Here is a 22004-nt window from a genome sequence, read left to right as displayed (position 1 = left end):
TTGACACCAGCACTGGGCGAACTGAAGTCGTCGGCCTCCCACTCTGGGATCCCCCAGAGGGAGGCCCGCCCCGTCAGGCTGAGGGTTTATCCTCTGGTCTGGAAGCAGGGCGTCTAGTGCTCCAGGCGTGTTTCTTAGGCTTGGCAGCCTTCTTGGCAGCTGACTATCTAGGAAAGGACTGTCCTTTCGGAGGAAAGTACCGAAAGGAAGAGGCTCGAGACTTTGAAGGGGCAGATGCTGAAAGCAGAAATGCAGATTTCGATGCTGCCAATGTGTCAACAATCTTGTCCAGATCTGGACCAAACAAGATCTCCCTATTGTATGGTAAGGCTTCCAGGCCTTTCTTAGAATCAGCACCCGCCCTCCAAGAGCACAGCAACAGGGAATGGTGAGCAGACACGGCCGAGACTCTGGAGGTCAGTAGACTGGCATCCAGAGCAGCCTCAACAAATATATGCAGCCCAATGCCTAATGTGGCCAACCAATGACACCTGATTCTCAGGAGGTTCAGAGGGGAAAGGAGTCCTCAAGTGCATCGGCCCAGCTATCTATAGCTTTAGCTAAAAAAGAAGAAAGAAATTCTGCGCTGAAGTGCAAGTTCAATCGGTTATATTTATTCATACCACATATTGTCTCAATAAAAACAGTACAAAATTTACCACTTTGGACTCAAATGCACTGTACAAAATAAAAACAAATTTAACCACTACTTCTATATATCAAGTTTCTTTAAACCTGCTAATGAATTTTTCAAAAGATGGAGGACGTACTCTACTCACGATCAAATGTAGCTCTTTGAAGGCATATCAAGGTATCTTTGTGTGGTATTTTTCTGTTTCCTATACCCGCTTCTTTTCTTCAGGTGTAAAAAAAATAAATCCAAGTGGATAATCCAGACCAAGCAGAAAATTATTTTATTATTAGAAAAATACCAAACAACGCGGAATTTCCATACAAAAAAGGATCACTAGTGATCCAATGGAAATTTACATTGTCCAGAAGATTTCAAACAATGAAAATAAATAAAATATATATGAGTAGGGTACGCCCTCCAACTTTTGAAAAATTCATTAGCAGGTTAAAAGAAACGTATGCGTTGAAAAACCACTGCACTGATTGTGAGTGCGGTACGTTACATCTATTTCTGGGATACTTGGTACACGGATCACTTGTGGTGGGCATGTTCCTGGGTGGCAAAGATACCTTGACACGCGGCGCACCATATTATTGAGTGTGAGAGTCAGGGTACGCTGATTATCATTCACAGATATACAGGGTGGATAAAGAGGATTTCTTTGAACTATCTTTCTATAGAAGAGAAATTGGTCTACACATGTATAGATTTGTTTCTTTTTCATGATCTCCCCACATCTGAGTTGAGAAGACTGAAAGGAATAGATCATTTTCAATACATGTGCCATCTCCACGTTCCAACAGAAGGGATGTATAAATATGTATCAATTTTTAAGTATTATGTTTAAAGCGCCTGTCTTATGAGTCCCAAATCTTTAGTCTGACACTACACTCAACTACACAGACTCAGTGTCTGGTAGGCTATAGTGCTACATATGCTGACCCCAGGTTGAGGTATGTAGGAGGACCAGACCCTACGCTGAGAGCTGCGACTGCACCATGAAGAAAATGGCCGCCGGAGACCTCAGAAGGGGCGTGGTCAGAGGAGGAGAACAGCTCAGAGAAGCCAGACATCAGAGGAAAGACGCCCCGAGCTGAGGGGAGGAGCCGTTTTAATGGGGAAGCTGTCTCCCCTTGCTGATCTTTAACCCCCCTGGGAGCTGGTTCCAGCACCAATTGTCCCTGGTGGTCCAGTGGAGCGCGGTGGCTAGAGCCTGTATCCACCCTCAGCACCTCCAGTCTGTCCCCAGAGACCGGAGGTATGACTGCTGATATCAAGCAGGTCACCGCGAACGATGACCTGCCTTACCTGTCCCCTTAGCGTACGGCTGCAGTCTGGGTCTTCCTCCGGGGCCAAGGCTAGCACTGACCCCGGGATGCCCGCCGAGATCCCCAGTTCTGTACTGGTGTGCACACTCTAGTAGTAACTTGTCATACAAAAAAAAAAAAAAAGCTTAAGGGTTGCCTAGGAGGCCCCCCGCGTAATGGTGACCGACTCCTGCTGGGCACCAATGAAACTGAGGTGCCTCTGGCTCATGGGCGGGGTATAGGGAGAGTGGACCAAGTGCATCCTGGGAGCCGAAAGCTTTTAACTGCGTGGTGCCCGGATTCCAGATCCATCACCTACGCCCCCAAGGTCTCCCTGTGGGGCCTATGGACCCTGAAGAAGAAATATTATTTGACTTTTTTTTTTTTTTTACACTGGAGCAGATGGGCATGAGTACAGCGCAGCATACATCAGCATGCCTTGTACATACAGCAACTTGAGTCTGGACACAGCCACTTTAATCAGCAGAATATAGCGCAGCATACTTCAGCGTACAGTGTGCCCCCCCTATACACAGTCACTTAACAGCACAGCCACTTGTGAGTCTGGAGTGGACACAGGCTACTACAGCTACGTTAATCAGCAGAGCAGAGCAGCATACATCAGTGTGCAGTGTGCCCCCTACAGTCACTTTACCAGCACAGCCACTTTAACATATGCAGAGACACATTGCAGAGCAGTGCGCAGCGTGCGAGTGAACAGCGAATGGGGCGGAGTCCCAGTTGCTGCACCTTATATAGAGACGAACTCTCACGAGAATCAGACATCGGGAGGATGACGTTCGGCCTCGTATTGGGATCTGAGTTAGGCAGGAACGGACTCGGATCCCCGGTGTTCGGAGCGGTTCGGATTCCACAGAATCCAAACCGCTCATATCTAGTAACTACCAACATTTTTTTCTTGGGAACAGGAAACCACAACCACTCATCTGACAGTTACAAAATGTAGTATTTGGGTCCTGGATTACCACTGTATATATCATACATCAATCCATTCTAATTAATCATATGCATGCAAGATGATATCCAAACTACCTGTGACTGCAGTGGCCTGAGACTCTTGTTCTGTTACTATGGAATAACCCAAATAACCCAGATATTCCAGACACCGCTGAACATCTAAGTATGTCGTCAACCTAAAGTAAGAGCAGAAGAAAGAGGAATATACAATGTTCATCTCTACAGTGTGGAAGGTGAAGTCACAGCAGAAACATCATGACTAAGTAGATGTTACAGCTAAAATGCCTCTGTATTGCCCATGAGTGCCACATATGGGATGCGAGTGTTAATGGTAATGTCATAACCTGCCTTCTCCATCTGAAAGTTTTTTAGTTCTGTTGCAGGACTTCTAGAATGGTGGGGTTTAAGCATTATACAGGTCTAAAAGTGTATTGAAGAGGACATCATCAACACATACATCTAGAGGACCTGAGTCAAGGACCACCTTCAGAACAAGACTTTGAACGGTTTGGATGACTACTCTATCTGTATCAGAGGACTTTTTATGCCCTACCTATGCAGAAAGCACCTAAAACAAACTGCATACATAGCAATGGCAGGCCGTGCATTAGAGGGGTATCCTCTATGTACCATATATCAGAAAACAGCACAGATATACTCACGTCCACTGAGACAGGAAACCTTGGTATGTGATCCATCCCTTCTCATTGGTACAGACAGTGTTATTGACATCAGGACCCCAGGGCATATAAGGGAAAACTTTAAATAAATCTTTCAGCTCTTCTGGAGATAGGGCACAGTCTCTGTCCTGTCATGGATAAGACAAGACAAATTCAATCCTCACTTGAATGTCTCATCACAAGAAGAATCCAATAAGATTCCATGTTGGTTTAAGTCACGATACAGGAGGAATTGGAGCTTGGCCTTCATACAGTGCATGCAATTAATTGTCACAGACTACATTACATTGGTGGATAATGGTCTCTGCTAGGCAGATATGGCATGGAGACAAATTAAATTTACCTGATCATGCTTGTCAAAGATACTTTGCAAGAACAAGTAAGCATGATGATTCAGCTCCGTCGTACAATCCACAGGGACTTTAAGCCTGAAACATAAGAAATAATGTGAATTCTATTGATAATGAAAAGGGTGATGCAGACCCAACTCCTGTTTTCAGTCTTCCTATATCCTATGGCTTTCAATAAACGTAACTGTATAAACAGCTATATTGTCCCTGTCCACTGCCTATTTACTATATGGGTTACAGCATATGTTTCCTGTGCACCAATTTATCTCCCATTCTTATATGACAGGCAAGAATTGTGTACCAGCAAAGATGCTTAAGAATTTCCTATTTGTTAATGGTTCTGTTTATTTTTGATTAGCTAACTCAACATCACAGCCAAAGTCTACTAAAGGAGAACTTTGCTCAAGTCACTGGGACGGAATGGAACTTCACTATACTGTAGTAGTCATCCAGTTAATTCAAGGAAAGGGTGGAGGTGCCAATTCAACCCCTGCAGTGATATGGGCTGGAAAGAGAGGAGTGTTACCAAACACAATTTACTAATAACATTTAATTTACCAGCACACAATTAGAACTGATTGCCCATTAGAGGGTATCCTGTTCTTTACAATGAGACTACTCCTTTTATTTACATCCTGATAGGACACACTTGCGCATATGGTCATATGCTTATGTCCCAAAAATGTTTTCTAAATTTGCAAAGGCTTGCATGAATTATGTAATTGTTCATGACCATGTCCCTATATCTATGTCTTTACATTCAGATTTGATTAGGCAATTTAAAAAGAGAAATTGTGTTAATATCTTCAATCCATGTGGCATAACTCTGTTGGTAGTGATCACTCAGACAATACTGCTTTATTCTGGAGTTCCTCCACAGCTAGATTGATAAAACACTAAGGGCTAAATGTAATAGCCTGCAAGCCGCCGATGCTAAAAGAATACATGCAAATATGCTTGTATTATTAAAGCAGGTTAAAGGATAAGCCAGGTCGGTTTATCCTTTAACATGCTTGCAGCTTTAATAATACGGGCATACTCGCATGCATTCCCGCAGTGGCGCCGGCTCGCAGGCTATTACATTTAGCCCTCAGATTGTATACATAGCAACAAAGATTTCACACATGCAAAAAGAAAAACATATTAAAATTCAGATCAGATCACAGCAGCATGCTCGCAACATTAAAGGCAAATATCACCTCTAGAAAGGACAATGACATATAAGCTAAACACTTTGCTCATCTATAGAGCTCAGAGACAATACACATTTGTAAGAAGTACATTTCACAGATGATGCAGCAAATAAAGCAAAGTAAAAAACCTGGGTCATCTGCTAAACTGAACACCAACAGCACAGATCCTACTATAATTTGCAACACATTTATGCAATACACTAAAAAGCAAAATATTATTTGACAGGATAATAAGACAGAAGGCGTAAAACTTCATGCAGAAGGCTAATCTACCTTAGCTCTCAGTAGAGGAGAGATGAGTCCTAGATGAGGCCAATATAGATAAGTTATATTATCACACTAGGGGCATATTCAATTGGGGACGAGAATAGCAAAAATCCCGCAGCTGCGAGGATTTTCCTGCATGTGCAGGATTTTTGCTATTCAATTAGGTGCAGGGTTTTTTAGATTTCGGGCGACGGGAAGTTTTTTCCCTCACTCCTCCAGAGCAAGTCTAATTTTACCTAAAATCGTTAATTTTAGCAAAAATCAGCGAGACTTGCTCTGGGACCCCCGTCGGCACAAGGACTAATTAAGCAATTGGAAGTTTCCGATTAGATTAATTGGTCCTTAATTACTCCGCATCTGTGTCTTCTTCCTCCAGCAGCGGTGAGTATGTGAGAGTGTTTGTAAGAGAGAGAGTGTGTGTGTGGTGTGTGTGGTGTGTGGTGTGTGTGTGTGTGTGTGTGTCCACCAGGCTCCCTGTAACGGGCACTGGGAGAACTACATCTCGCAGCAGGCCTTGCTCCTCCCACCAGCCCTCTCCCCAGTGACAAGTTGGAGGGGAGGCCACCGGGAGCCGCAGAGACCACCGGAGACACGTAAGGTAAGTGTAATTTTTTTTTTATTTTTATGTTTTTCACGCGACACAGGACTTTCAGACCTGAAAACCCCACGACCACTTTTATTGGATACCATGGGTATCGGGAGCGTGCATACCCATGGTATCCAAAATTGGGCACAAGGTTTTTTTACCTCACGTCAAACTGAATATGCTCCTAAGTGTAAATCCTCAGAACAAGACTGTTTCACTGCAGAATACTAGAAAATCCAATTACTGAAAGAACAACCTGAACATTTAGACAACTCTTCAAACATATCATTATGGGTCAAATTGCAGGTCAGACTCTGAACCACAGGCATTCCAAAGTCTGTTGTATGGGCCCACCCTCACAAGATCTTAGTAGGCAATATTGCTTCTCAACTAAAAGTTCAAAACTCCTATGAATATTATGACCATTAGGCTTCAATGTCTTCTACTGTGTCTGATCTCAAACGCACAATAAGGTTTTATCATATTGATACTAAAAAAAAATAGGAACCAGGGCATCAAAAGCTGCTATCCCTGCCAAATACTCAACCAAAACTATAGAGAACATATTCAATCAGATAATCTTTTGATTAAATTGCAAGGTCATATTGCATTTATCTCATGAAGTTTAAGCACTTCGGCCTGATGTTTTGAAATGTAATATGTACAAAAAACTGAAATCCCATGGAACGCATCACGGTAAAAAATAATTCACTCTTTTTCTATGTTATCTTGGATTCACCAAATTAAATGACCTGCTAGATTGCTCTCACAAGCCCCTTTCATATAACAACGCTTTGGAGAAGTACAACCCTGTACTTTGACACAGATCATCATTTATATGAGGAATATGTTCTCTGCAGATTGTTCTCCGAATTGTGAAACAAAATTACATAGTTTGCCGCCTTCATTTAGTTATACAAAGATAATCACTATCTGTTTCAGCAGTTTTATGCAAAAATCAAACCAGACATCCGAGTTGCCACTACTTAGCCCAGTGGTTCCCAAACTGTGCACCGTGGCACCCTGGGGTGCCTCGGGACACTTGCAGGGGTGCCTCAAGTTGGTGGTCCAGCACCAAATCAAATTATTTATGGTCAATGTCATGTAAATATGTGCACAAACAGAAGCGTAAAACCTGTCCACCACCACATAACTGAATTTAAGGATTACAGGTAAACACAATTTAGTTCATTTTACATTTCCCAATAACAAACTTTTGGCTTAGGGGTGCCATGAAAACAATGCTGATACTCTAGTGTGCCGTGGTTCAAAAAAAAAGTTTGGGAACCACTGACTTAGACAGTACCTGCCTGAAATGCATAACAGATAATACAGGCCTCTTCCACTGTCTATGGAAATGTTTATCTGTCCAAGCCTAATTTAGTAAAGGTGTTAACAATGAAGTAATACAACTTTGGACATATTCCTTTAACTGAACCCACAATATGGCTGCTTCACAGAGAAATTCCACATATAGAAAAAAAACTTAATGAGTTTATTTTAATACCAGCCTTACTCCAATGCCGTAGGGTTTTTATATAAACACCATGTTCCATAAGACACAAAACTAGCAGTTCAAAAGTACATCAAGGGCCTCGATTCAATTGCCCATGATGTAGATAGCGCCGGGCGATAGCTCCTGGAGCTATTCAATACTGCGCGGTGCTTAGTCGGAGAATGCCCGTTCTCACGACTAAACACCCTGTTTAAGGCGTGAGAAGGGCCATTCCCCGACCTAACTTCCCGGTGCGATGCTGTTTCCCCAGGCACGAAGGGCAGAAAACAGCCTCGCGCATGGACTTTTGTCGGATTTCTGCTCGCATCCCCGAAGGGGTGCGAGAAGAAATCCTTAGTCGGGCTTAGCAGCGCGGTGTATTGAATAGCTGATTCCAGGCGCTATTCACTTCGGGCAGAACAGAACTGAGCCCTTGGTATTATTCCTCAGTATTCAAATTGGCCTCCTATTACCATGTAAACACATAGACAAGATCTAACTTGCCTCCCACTAGCACGACTAAAAGTTCAAGATGATGCCATACGATCAGTTGCTTCCATGGATGGATCGCTGATCTTATAACCTTGGGTGAGCAGCCACAATAATTCTCTTTTTTAATCATTATTCTTAAAAACTGCTTTTAGTAGAAAAAAATACTCCTACAATATTGCCTTATCAAACCTAGATCTAACGGATTGTCAATGTTCATTACTGTATATTGTTGGAAACAGCTGTAATGTAAAAAAAAAAAGTTTTGAAAACAAGTACAGCAGTTTTGACCAAGCTCATATATGAAATGATTAAACAACTAAAAAAAAAATGAAACAAACGGTAAATGCTCCGTCTTTCTTCATAACACTTTATAAAGTAAGGACATAACACAAGGGTTTAGGTTACAAAACTGGGACAGCAAGGGCGGAATAACGTACCTTCGTTAACTCTTTTTCTTTGGAGGTCCATGGGGTTCACAGCCAATACGTTGGGGTATATGATCCAGACACCAAACAGTTAAACGAGCTCTTAGCTCCCAGGATGCACTGGGTCCTCCCCACATATACCCCGCCCCGGCCATAGGTAGCCAGTTCGTTACCAAGCCCAAGCAGGCGAAGAAAAAAGATAAGGAAGAAGCCATGTTCTCTAGACCACTCTTTCACAGAGGAGGGAAATTACAGTGATACCCAAAACCACAGGTGCGTTAGGGTGGGTGTCCTCTGGACCCCATGGACCTCGAAGAAAAAGAGTTAACGAAGGTATGTTATACCATAACTCTTATTTTCTTCTTCGGGGTCCATGGGGTCCACAGCCAATACGTTGGGGATATCCCAAAGCAATAACCTCTAAGGTCGGGGACGCTCCTGTGTCTCGGAAGAATGGAGAATCCTGCGCCCGAAGGAGGCATCCTGAGGGGCAAAAAAAGTGTCAAACTTGACAAAATTATGGACGGAAGACCATGTAGCTGCCTCGCACAACTATTCAGCAGAGGCACCCCAGCGAGCCGCCCACGAAGGTCCCACTGACAGTGTGGAATGTGCCTTTACAGAGTCCGGCACCACCAGACTAGCCTGTGTGTAGGCCTGAGAAATTGTTATACGAATCCATCTGGCCAGCGACTGCTTATCGGCTGGCCTGCCACGCTTATGACAGCCATACAGTACAGAAAAAAAAAAGAAAAAAAATCAGACTTCCTCATACTGTTGGTGCGATCCACCATAAATACGCAGCGCACGGACAACATCCAAGGAAGCCTCACCTACCGAGAGGCTTGTATTCGAAAAGCTGGGACCACAATTACTTCATTCATATGGAACAGAGATACCACTTTTGGAAGGTATCCCGCCCTAGTACGAAGTACCGCTCTATCCTGATGAATTATTAAGACGGGGGAGCAGAAGGAAAACGCTGCCAACTCAGAGACCCTACAGGCAGAAGCGATAGCCAGGAGAAACTGTCTTCGCTGTCAATCACGTTAGGTCTACTGATTTCAGGGGTTCGAATAAAGGAGCCTGCAAAGTTCTGAGAACCAATGTCAGACCCCACGGGCTATCGAGGGGTCAAAGGAAGGCTGAACCCTCGGAACACCCTGAAATAAAATGTTCTAACGCCAGACCTTGGGGTGATCCTTTGCCAAACCAACTGAACGTGCAGGAGCCTGAACTCTCAGGGTGGCCAGATGGAGACCCCGGTCTAAACCAGCCTGGCGAAAGAACACACTCGAGAAACCATAACACCTTAGGGTCATATTTTTTCCAATTCACACCGCTGAACCTACGAGTGCCAAGTTTTGTAATAAATGCATCCAGAGATAGGTTTCTGTGTCCTATGAATTACAGAATTGGAAAATCCTTTCCCTTTAAAACGGAGGTCTGAAGAGCCATGCCGTCTAAGACAGATGAGGAAGGTCGGGATACAGGAAGGGACCCTGTATTGACAGGTCCGACCCAGGCAGAAGAGGCCGCAGAGTGTCTATAGAGAAACTCTGTAGGTTAGTGAACCAACGGCGTCCGGGCCAAGCAGGGGCTAACAGTATTACTGTTGCACTCTCCTGTTAACCCTTAGAAGAAAGGACAGTGGAAGAAGCAAATACGCCAGTCTGAAGTTCCACTCTACTGCCAGAGCGTCCACAAACTCTGTTGCAGGATCCCTGGTTCTACCCGTACGTGGGGACTCTGTGGTTGTGACTCAAGGTCATGAGGTCTACTTCTGGAAGACCCCATCCGTCCACAAGGCTCTGAGATACTTGTGGATAACGAGCCCACACTCTCTGGCGCGTATATCCTGCCGGCTTAGGAAGTCCACTTCCGAATTGAGGACTCCTGGTATGAACAGAGACGATCTCGCTGGAAAATGACATTCTGCCCAAACAGACTGTTTGCCACTTTCGCCATGGCAGCCAGGCTCTACGTGACTCCCTGATGGATAAGGTAGTCTACTGCGGTGGCGTTGTTAGATTGTACCTAGACCGGCCTGCCCCTTTAGTATTTCCTGAGCTTGAACAAGCGCTCCTGAATACTGCCCTGAGTTCCAGGACGTTTATGGAGAGACTGCTTTCTGTTGTCGTCCATTTTCCTTGAAACGTGTGTCGACCTGTCACTGCTCCCCATCCGCGGAGGCTGGTATCATTAGTGAGGAGTACCCAATGCGGATGCAGAACGGGCGACCCTTGTTGCGACAGTACGACTGCAACCACCATGACAGGGATAGTTGCTCTTCTGGCGAGAGACAGATTGTCTGTGCTTTTATTTGGAAATCCCGGCCATGGCCGGGCAAATAACAGCTCCTGACAGAGAAAGACTGCCTTGAGACCGGCTTCACGTCTCTTATCAGCAGAACATTTAAAGGAGAATGCCGATGGTACTGGAAAGGGATATAAGGCCTCAACCTTTCTGGTAAAATGGATTTTCCTGCCTGGGGAACTCCATACTTCCTCCCCAAGTTCCGATTAGGTGCTCAGATTTGTGAAATTGAGCTTTCACAACTTTCTAGTGTTTGAATACTGGAGCCTTTCCTTGTACCGGCTCCACATAATTTTATGTTTAGCACAGCTTTGACCCCTCTGATCAGGGATCAGAGGAGGAGATGTACTGTTGGAAGACGGTCTTCCTCTCCTGAGAGTGACTCTTGGGGGGAGACCCGTGTATCCCCCTAAACACCAGAAGATGTACCAGAATCTGAGGGCTGGACAGCGAGTGAGATCGACCGCCTTCTGGTTTTTGGCTGTACTGGCCTAGCTGCTTGCCGTAGTTGCTGGAAAGCTGCTGATGACGAAGCCACACTCTGACCCGAGTGAGCAAACATGTCCCTCCAGGACGGATGCATAGGGGGGCTAAACATGGTAGGTTGCAGCTGCTGAAGGTACCCCATTATCAGGGCCGGCGTAGGAGCCGCCAACCTGTCCGCAACCTGCGCCATGATCTGGTAGATTTGACTACTGTGGTGACTAAAACAGTGACCTCAACATCCCACTTGTATTAAATCCTGTTAGGACATCCCCATCGCCCCTCTCTGTGGCCAGGCCTGCGTGAGGGGCCGACGCCATGTCCATCCATGATGGAAACATAGAGGGCTGCTGCTACAGGTCATACATGACACCAGCCCAGGGGTTCCAGCCACCTGTCTTTCTGTTTCATTGCACATACAAAGTTATCCAACGTCTGAGTATCAATGTGACCATCGTTTCATACCCAATATATCCTCACATATCTTTGTAGAGGGTTAAATGAGGAGAAACAGCAGTGATGGGTTATGCTGCAAGGCAGCATAGCACGTCAGATTTCATGAGTCACATGCAATGCACACGGATATATAATTAGATATATACACATATCCACATGTACATACACACTAAGCTCACTAGTCAACTACCAAACACCAGGTAGGAGCTAGAGCTCTGTATGACCTGATCACTGCAGGGGAGGCATACAGGGACTGCCCCAACCTCCTGATCACACAGCCACCTAAAGCCCGCGGGAGTGTTCCCTGGCTGACTCAAATAGAGGGAGGTTCTCTTCCCTTCCCATATTATAATTATATATATATATATATATATTTATATATATATACATATATATGCAATAAGTTCTTAGGCAGCTACGAACAGCCCACAAGGCTAAGTAGGGCATCAATCTCTATATACCTGGCCATCCAAGGAGAGGTATGCAGGGAGATGAACCAAGCCTCCTGAGAATATTTGCAAGTAACCCACAAGTGTAGGGTTAAAAAAAAAATACAAAGTGACCACTATCACAAAAAACATACATGTGAAGCCCTAAACCGCAGCTTAGGGGTTTAGGAATAAAAAAGTGAAATAGGTACTGAATCACAAGCAACAAAGTTGGTAGGATTCCAGTGTTATACGCTTTCCCAGTAACAAGGCATACCAAGTTCTGAGTACACATGTGATTTTGTTTCACCCTAACTACCCACACACCTGTATTAGAGGGTTATAGGGAGAAAACAGCAGTGATAGGTTATAAACTGACAGTTATACAGACATAAAAGGTAGCACCACACACAGCAATTCAAATCACATGCAATGCATAAACACCCTTGTGGGCATATGCAATCTTTAGCTCTTGTCACTACGAACAGCCCTTGGCTTAGTAGGATAGAGAGCTCTGTAAAACCTGTCACCGTAGGAGAGGTATACAGGGAGACTGATCCAACCTTCTGAGTGTGCAGCAACTGAGAGCAACTGAAAGTGTTCTGGGGCTGACTTTTATGGGGAAGCTGGGAATAGCAATCCAGAATGCTGTGAACATCTAGCTGGGCCAGCGTGTGGATCGGGGGAGGGGCCGCCGGGGAAAGCAAACCTCCCCTATGCTGCCTGGACCCACCCGGCAAACTGACATGGCTGCTGCCAACTAACCCCCGGCTGTCAGGACATCTGTCACGTCCCGGAGGTCTTAGTGCGGGAGACAGCCTGTTCTGGCTCCTCACTACAGCGTGCTCCCGGCCAGTCTCCACCGCCGGAGGCTGGACCGCCACGTGGTCCCCGCGTCAGCGGCCGCCGATCACACCTCTTACCTGCATCCCCTTGTCTCGGTTGCAGTTCAGGGCCCTGTGCCCCTACCAAAATCACTGGCTCGTTACCAGTGTTGCGGCGCAGGAGGGGGTAGATGTAGGAGGCGACCGGGCCGTCCGCCCAGGTGAAGAGCAAAACTTTTTTTTTTTACTCGTCTGCGGGACTGCTCCTGCAGTCCCACTGTCTATGTGGTGTATCACACCAAACAGGAAGAACTGGCTACCTATGTGTTGTTCAATCACTATCTATTTTAAAAAGAAAGGAAAGAAAGAAAAAAAATATACTGCAGGACACTTTTACAAGCCACCGAATCATATATACTGAAACCAGAAGACTGAAGGAGGGGAATCCCGACGGGAGGTGGTGAGTACCTTCCCCCTACCCTACCCCTCCCTTAGTGGTGCCTAACCCTACCCTCCCCCCTAGTGCCCAACGATAACCTCCTCCCATTAGTGCCTAACCCCCTCTCCCCGCACTCTAAATCTAACCCTACCTGGGGGTGCCTAACCCTAACCCCTCTAGTGGTGCCTAACCCTAACTCCCCCTTTCCCTTCCCTAACCCTCCCGAGGGGGTGCCTAACCCTAAGTCCCCCCGGGGGTCCCTAAACCTAACACCCCCGGGGGCTAGAAGCCAAGAAACCCGGCTTACCTTCGTTCGGGATTTTGTAGTGGGGCTAATGATAGGTGTCGGGAATATGACGCCTATCTTTAGTCCCATGTCGGGCCTGCAGTGTCGGGATATCGGCGGGCATGATAGCACCCGTTGGTATCCAAACTGCATCCCGACTATAGTGATTCTGACGGGGCGATTCAATTGTTTACAAGGCGGCTATTTTTATTAGGGTGTCCGACGGATCAATTCTATTGTTGCTCCGTTTGACCGGGATAGCTGCCGATGCCTGCATTTCTGCTCGCACCCTCCTGAGAATGTGCGATAAACCCGTGGTTAGGGCGTCCTAACCAGGGCCCTGATTCAGACCCACTCGCAAGCGGCTGTCCGCTCGCAAGTGGGTCGATGTTGTGCACTGCGCATGCGCACGACGGCGGGAGCTCCGTCGTGCGCATGCGCCAGACGCGACGAGCGAAGGAAAGTCCTTCGCTCGTTGTGTCTGATCAAAGGGGGCGTGCTGTCGATGTTGATTGACAGCACGCCCCCTTTGGTGGGCGTGCCGGGGGCGTGCCTCCCTGACGGGGGCGTTCCCAAGGGAACGCCTCCCGTCAGAAGCCGGCCCACTGACATCACTAGTGATGTCAGTGGGAGTGATTTTGGCTCTGATAGAGCCAAAATCACTCCGGGCCTTGCAGTTGAAAACCTCAACCACAGGCTCCGGCACGCAGTTTCGATGGTCGCGATGGTCAAGAACATCACGGCCATCAAACTGCACGCTCGTATAGGCTGTGGGTGGTGACCCACAGCTATACGAGCGTCCAGGGGGACGCTCCATAGTTATGGAGGACGGCCCTCATTCAGAGCGTGCGCTCTGCTCAGAGCGTACGGCTCTGAATGAGGGCCCAGGACTTTAGATGGGTTTAGCTATTTTACGCAGCTAAACCCGGTCTAACAGGGCGTGAAGACCGCGATAATTAATGGGCGCTCAGAACAATTGAATTGCAACACTGGGTGCCCATTAATTATCGCCACACACACCAACTGAATAGCCCCCTGGGAAAGAGCTAAAATGGCAATGCATGGCATGCCAATTAAGACTATAGTAATGTGACATCACTATGAGCGAATTAATGTGCAAAAAGCCTTCTGTTACCTAGGAAGCTGCAAGCCACCCCCCATAACATCAGAAACAGAGATCACCCACATGCTCAGTAGAGGATTTAAGTATCTGAGGAAAGTATAATTAAACAGGAAAGCAAAATTACTGTGGAAAAAGATATTCTGGTGTCAGCTCTAGGTCATCATCATATCCAAATCTCCGCAGTACAGTCCACGTAGTCTCATGTCTCCCCCTCTGGATGAAGAGTGTGTGCAGAAAAAGGAACCCTGTGATTTTAAAAACAAACATAAAAACTGCTTATTTATCAGTCATGTGGTTTATTACTGGACTACAAATCATTTTCCGTCTAGACTGTGTGCGCTATATATTCTTATTTTCAGAGTACAGTCATTAAATTTTATGTACTTATTAAACCAATCATCCCTTAATTTTACTTATTTAAAAATGTAAAAACAAATAAGTCCTTAATAAATAGGTGACCAGATTCAGTGTTGGAGACTACTATACAAGTATATACTGTAGGTTATAGTCATTGCAGGATATTTACCAGGATGAGTTCAGATATTCTCACCTCTCAGAGTCAGCCCATTTCCAGACACACCATCATGGATATTCTTGCGCACCACATTCTTAACGTCCTCAAGCGCTTGCGGGGCCAGCGGGATGTGAAAACAGGTCCTCTGAAAAACAGATTAATATCAGATTATGAGTGACATCAGGCCTCTTACAAGGGAGCAGATACCCAGCCCTAACAAATAAGCAGAGAAGGTATGGATGAGCTGACTAGAGGAGGAAGGAATGTGTGGTTCTCTACTCACTAGACAAACCTCACACTGCTGCCGTGCCCAGTAAAACAACGCCAGGGTATTAACTTCCTTTCAGAGTGCTTTTACCTGGAAGAAGTTGAGTTCTGCATCATTTAATATCCCATCATTGTCCAGGTCAGAAATTTTGAAGATGCGAGTCAGGGCTTTCACACAGGCAGGCTTCAGCTGAGCGAGGAAGAATAAATAAAAAAGGATGTGATTTCCTGCAGCCAATTCCCATGGCCATAGCCGATTTCTCACAAGGGACTGGGAATAGATTTCCTGCACAGGCAGAGGCTGATTTATTTTCACTGTAATTAAAAAAACCATAGAACTGGAGACCCATGGTGCTAATTATTATGGTCTTGTCAAAGACCATACTTATACCAGCATTGGCAGACTTCTTTGTTGAACAAGTTACAATGTATTGGATTAAAATATGCAACAATAAGAGATTTGACTGTGCAGCTTCAGAAATACTTAATATTACTATTCACACAAATACTATCCTACGTAGAACCAGATATGACTAATAATAACCAAATATTGTACATCAATGATCACAAGCCATCTGCACCAAGGTCCAGTTTAAGCTGGCGAATCAATCAGGAGCCCTGTTCTGGCAGCTATCTATGGGCCTGATTCAGACCCACTCGCGAGCGGCTGTCCGCTCGCAAGTGGGTCGATGTTCTGCACTGAGCATGCGCCAGACGCGACGAGCGAAGGACTTTCCTTCGCTCGTTGTGTCTGATCAAAGGGGGCGTGCTGTCGATGTTGATTGACAGCACGCCCCCATTGGTGGGCATGCCAGGGGCGTGCCTCCCTGACGGGGGCGTTCCTAAGGGAACGCCTACCGTCAGAAGCCGGCCCACTGACATCACTAGTGATGTCAGTGGGAGTGATTTTGGCTCTGATAGAGCCAAAATCACTCCGGGCCTTGCGGTTGAAAACCTCAACCGCAGGCTCCGGCTCGCAGTTTCGATGGTCGCGATGGTCAAGACCATCGCGGCCATCAAACTGCACACTCGTATAGGCTGTGGGTGGTGACCCACAGCTATACGAGCGTCCAGGAGGACGCTCCATAGTTATGGAGGACGGCCCTCATTCAGAGCGTGCGCTCTGCTCAGAGCGTACGGCTCTGAATGAGGGCCTATGTGAGCTCAGTGAACTATGTGGACAACAGCTTGCATAGGCTGTTGTCAGTAAGGCCATCATGCGGATTTCTTCATTGTCATGTCTTTCTTATTTACAAAAACAAATATAGAAAATAAGCAAAATAATAAATAAAACAGTACAGTACAAAGTACTGTTAATCACTTTTGCCATTACTGCTATTGGTAAGAATTTTCAGATATCACGTTTCCTAGAACATGTAAGAGAATGAAGGCAATGTATGCTTGTAAACTATAACGTACAGTGCCAGTGATTACACACTGTACAACTGATTGTATCAGCTAAAACTGGATTTTTGTTCCTATATTAAATCCTTTCCTATGAAGACAATAGGGAACACTGAACACAATGGAGTAGAAGTTGTAATAACAGAAGACACTTAACATTTACATGCAAAGGCTCAAGTTCCTCCCCTCATAGGATAAATGAGAAACATAACCTTGATATTCTCCAACATGCTATTTTTTTATTTATTTACCTCCTTCTCTTCAGGGCAGTACAGGGGGCCCGTTGGGTGTAACACTGCCTTCTGGGCATAATAAAACATCTCTGAAATGTTCTTCAGGTTTTTAGCTGAACACTGCAAGAAAGAATTTATAATACCTTCAATGAAGGGACACAAGCCAGTTTCCAACATCTACACCATCGTTTCCCAACTCCAGCCCTCAGGGATCCCCTTAAGCTGTGTATACACTTGGCTGACGGGTCGGCAGTTTGGCCAAGTTGCCGATTGATCGAACGCTTGGTAAATACATACATGCTTACCAATCATCCGGCAGATATGTGTGGCCAGCAGACTGATTTGAATATGTCCGCCCACTTGTGACGTCATATTCAATGGATTCTGCGGGCGACATATGGGGCGGTTAGCGGATCGGATGTACAGGCAACTAGATGAAAGACATATCTGCTAGATATATCGTAATCGGCTGTACTGCAGGGATGATTAGATATGCCTGCAAAGGATGTCTTCCGCAGACATATCAGGTGTACACAGGATGTAGTTATGAGACCAGCAGCCGCATGGTCGTCGGTCTCAATCCCAACAGCAGAATCCCAGCAAGGGATTTAACATAGTCGACGCCTAGGTTACTCCTGACGCCGGAATGCAGAGGATGCCAGCCTGATCGAAAATCCGGGCTGCCCTTATCGTTAACCTTGGGAAAGGGGGGGGGGGGGGTTGGGTTCTGTTAGGTCTAGGATTAGGGAGTCTAGTTGGGTTAGGGTTAAGTTTTGGTGGAGGGGGGGGTTTGTTTAAGATTAGGCACTAGGGGGGAAGGTTAGGGTTAGGCACCACTAAGGGAGGGAGGGGGGTGGACAGGGGAGGGCTAGAGTACTTATTCGCCCTAGTCGGGATCTCCACCTGTCGGGCACCTGCTGTCGGGATTTGAACCGGCGGCTAAGCAGCTGCCGGTATTTCAATCCCATTCTGGTGTACACACTTGCCGATGAACTGTCAATATTTCGTTGGTCACTCTAACAAACATTATATCGCTCAGGTGTCTACCCAGCATAACAATACATGTCTTCCATATCTCCTAGTTCAGTGGTCGCCAACCTTAATTGGGGTATGAGCTACTTAAGTAAAATGAAACCTCCTGAAGAACTACTAAAATTGTAGAATAAAAATCTGCCTAATAACCGAACAATTGAAGGTCATTTAATGAAAATTAACAAAAATGTTTAATAGAAAATAACAATGCATTTAATTAATACAATGATATTGTTGTAGTTTGTAAATAAAATGTAAGCACAGGCACATTTCACTGTTAATTACCGGCTCCAAGGAGGTACGTGCAGTAGAGGAGCAAAATATACTGTATAGGCAGGGCTGCTGTGTGTTTTTCCGGCATGGCTGGGCGGGAGTCACTCGCTCCGCATTGGGTGGAACCACGGGGACGCACGTCAGGTGGTTGCTGTAGAAGCTGCGGCAATCACCTGACGTGCTTCCCTGTGGCTCCACCCATGCATCAAAGGTCACTTCCTCCTAGTTTACTTGGCAGTACTGCAGCTAGGTGAGCTACCAAAATTAAGACCGTGAGCTGCGGTTTGGAGACCACTGTCCTAGTTGCTGCACAGGTGTAGTCATTACTGGCTGAAACATTTAAAAGATTCACAGGTGGAGCTAATTATTTCAATTGCTAAATTGATGTGGTCTGTAAAACATGCCCTGTTAAAATGGCCACACATCTAAAGATTATCTGTCCAACCAGCCAACTAGTTGGTTGGTTGGAATGAAAATCTGGTAATGTATGGGATTAAATGATGATCAGCAATTTGCTCCTAAATGCCAGAAAACAGATGAAAATGGTCGTTTGTTAAATGTTTGATCCAAACAATTTGTTCAAACAACAGTTTTTGTCCTTTTTTCGACGTTTGGGAGCAAATTGCTGATTGCCATTTACTCCCATACCTTACCAGATTTTCATTCCAACCAATCAACTAGTTGGCTGGTTGGACAGATAATCTGTAGATGTGTGGCCATCTTTAGGGTTCCCTGAGGGCTGGAGTTGGGAAACACTGTTCTACATTATTTTCTAGGTACATTTATTCAGGTGTAGTTTTGTATTATATAACCAAATGGTAGTTAACTTATTATTCTGAAAATTGGCAACTTAATTTGCCTTAAACAACAATTTATCTAATATACAGTACAGAAGTACATTTGATAAAAGTAAATAATCAAAGGCTTTGCAGTTGCAAACTAAATTCTCAGAATGCTAAAACAATTGTGTAATGGTTGGTACACACTGTACAGATATATCTAGAGATTAAGTGATCTAAAGATATATCTGCAGATGATGGTCGTTCATGCACTCTGAATGGCCATCATCTGTGTCTGGCCCCGGGTCCCGCCGGCGGGTCAGGGGCGTGTCCCGCCCCGGGTCACGCGGCTGCCGCTGTGTGCGCGCAGGCGGTCTGTACTCTCTCGCCGATGGACAGATAGGTCTGCAGACGGCAACGTTCACGGACATATCGCAGGTACACAATGGCAGACAGGCAGCAGATATATTGGCCGATCAATTGATCGGCCAATATATCTGTCAGTGCGTACCCAGCTTACGGCATCTGATGGGACAGAACAGCATTGTTTTTTTACTTATTGTAGGATTATAACAGGTTGAACTAAACATTTGTAGGACAAAACTCCTATGACCGTAATATATTGTGACTCATTAACCTCAATGCAAAAGTTAAATTTTGACAATAATTCGTTATGGTAGACTTACCTTGATAACTCTCTTACTTGGAGCCACCACTATTACTGTTCCACCTTCCTGCTTGAATTTCCTGAGAACTCTTGGGAGGGAGGAAATTGGAGGAAAGATATATGCCAGCTTGAAGTCCCATCTCACTGCCAGTGCATCCATGAAGGTTGCTGATGGATCTCTGGACCTGGACCCGTACCTGGGGACCTTGCGGTTGTGACGTGACACCATGAGATCTATTTCTGGTAGACCCCACTTGTTTACCAAGAGCTGAAACACTCCTGAATGAAGAGACCACTCTCCAGCATGTATGTCCTGACGACTTAGGAAGTCTGCTTCCCAATTGAGAACTCCCGGTATGAATATTGCGAGATGGTCGGAAGAGGACGTTCTGCCCAAATCAGAATCTTTGTCACTTCTTCATCGCTGCAAGACTTTGCGTGCCTCCCTGATGATTGAGATAGGCTACTGTAGTTGCGTTTTCGGACTGGATCTGGACCGGCCTGCCCTGGATCAGGTTCTGTGCCATGATCGGTGCTCTGTATATTGCTCGCAGTTCCAGAATGTTTATTGGCAGATGACCTTGCTGATTGTCCATCTTCCCTGAAAGGTGCGATTACATGTCACTGCCCCCCCATCTGCGAAGACTGGCGTCTGTGGTGAGAAGCATCCAATTTGAAATCCAGAATGGGCGCCCTTTTTTAGATGGTCCTTTTTCAGCCACCACAGGAGGGAGAGACGAACCAGTGGAGTGAGAAGGAGCCTCTGAGACCTTATTAGATGATACTGTCCGTTCCACCGGGAGAGAATCAATCTTTGCAGACGCTGGAATTTAAATTAGCATACCCCATCATGTCAAAGGTAGATACCATTGATCCCAGGACTTACATTGCTGATAGAACGGATACCTTTCGCTTGCGTATCCGCTATAATAGGGCTGCAATCTTGCCCTCTGGCAGAAACACCCTTTATGCCTGAGAATCCAGCAATGCTTCCAGATGTACCATCTGCTGTGTTGGAGAAAGAGATGATTTCTTCCACTTGATGATCCAGCCGTGCCTTTGTAGGCAGGCTATTGTCAATTGAAGATGGTGTTGTAATACAACTGGAATCTGTGCCAATATCAGAAGGTCGTTCAGATATGGTAGTATTCTGATACCCTGATAAGCCGTCAAGACCGCCATAATTTGGGTAAAGATCCGAGGGGCCGTCGACAGACCAAAAGGCAGTGCCTAAAATTGGTAATGATGCTGAAGGACAGCAAACTGTAGAAATCTTTGGTGGGATGATGTAATAGGGACATGTAGATACGCATCCCGAATATCCAGAGAAACCATAAAATACCCAGGCTCCATTGCCAAAATAATTGACTGGAGAGTTTCCATACGAAACTTGGGAACATGGATAAACCTGTTGAGGGTTTTTAGGTTTAGAATAGGACGATAAGCCCCATTCGGTTTCTGAACCAAAAACAGATTGGAATAATAACACCTTCCTTGTTGTAACACAGGAACTGGGATTATCACCCCTGCCTGCAGCAGAGAGTGAATGGCCTCCTGAAGGGCTAAGGCTTTGACCGCATCTGATGGAGGATCTGTGCAAAAAAAACTTCTGGGGAGGACGCCTCCTGAAAGTAAGGGCATACCCCTGAGAGACCACTTCTCGGACCCAGGCATTTGTTGTTTTCTGACACCAGTAATCCGCAAATTGAAGAAGTTGGCCTCCCACCCTGGGTTCCCCCAGGAGGAGGCCCACCCCGTAGGCCGAGGGTTTGTCGCCCTGCTTAGACGCTGGATGTTTTGTCTGCCCAGACCTCCTAGTTTGTCACCTTGTTGTCTTGCAAAAACTAGCTGATTTGGAGAAAGAGTATTCCTTTGTACTTCCCTGGGGGCAAAAGGGCCAAAAGAAAAACTGCTTTGATTTTACTGCAGCTGTAGATGGCGGCCCTGCTGATTTTGAAGCCGCAAGAGTAGATATTATTTTGTTTAACTTTGCTCCAAAAAGTATCCTTCCCTGAAAGGGTAAGGTTTCCAGAGCCTTCTTTGATCCTGTATCAGCCTTCCAGGATCTTAACC

The 22004-nt window shown here is 45.7% G+C and overlaps 1 protein-coding gene across 4 annotated transcripts in view; it reads right to left on the bottom strand.

Moving 5' to 3' along the window:
- The window catches only part of RHOT1 (ras homolog family member T1), an 89493-nt gene that overhangs the window by 50545 nt on the left and 16944 nt on the right, over nt 1–22004 (bottom strand). For all 4 annotated transcript variants that reach the window (XM_088468566.1, XM_088468568.1, XM_088468570.1 and 1 more), the window contains exons 8-14: nt 17199–17300; nt 15635–15733; nt 15313–15421; nt 14887–15007; nt 3943–4027; nt 3582–3727; nt 2995–3095 (exon numbers count right to left, since the gene is read on the bottom strand). In XM_088468566.1, the coding sequence (XP_088324692.1) occupies nt 2995–3095; nt 3582–3727; nt 3943–4027; nt 14887–15007; nt 15313–15421; nt 15635–15733; nt 17199–17300 (763 nt within the window). The remainder of the gene's footprint in view (nt 1–2994; nt 3096–3581; nt 3728–3942; nt 4028–14886; nt 15008–15312; nt 15422–15634; nt 15734–17198; nt 17301–22004) is intronic.

This window comes from Taudactylus pleione, unplaced genomic scaffold (genome assembly GCF_031769625.1).
Source record: "Taudactylus pleione unplaced genomic scaffold, aTauple2 ptg000012l, whole genome shotgun sequence".
NCBI classification, from domain to species: Eukaryota; Metazoa; Chordata; class Amphibia; order Anura; family Myobatrachidae; genus Taudactylus; species Taudactylus pleione.
The sequence above is the reverse complement of the archived record's forward strand: the minus strand, read 5'-3'. Positions and strand labels throughout refer to the sequence as shown.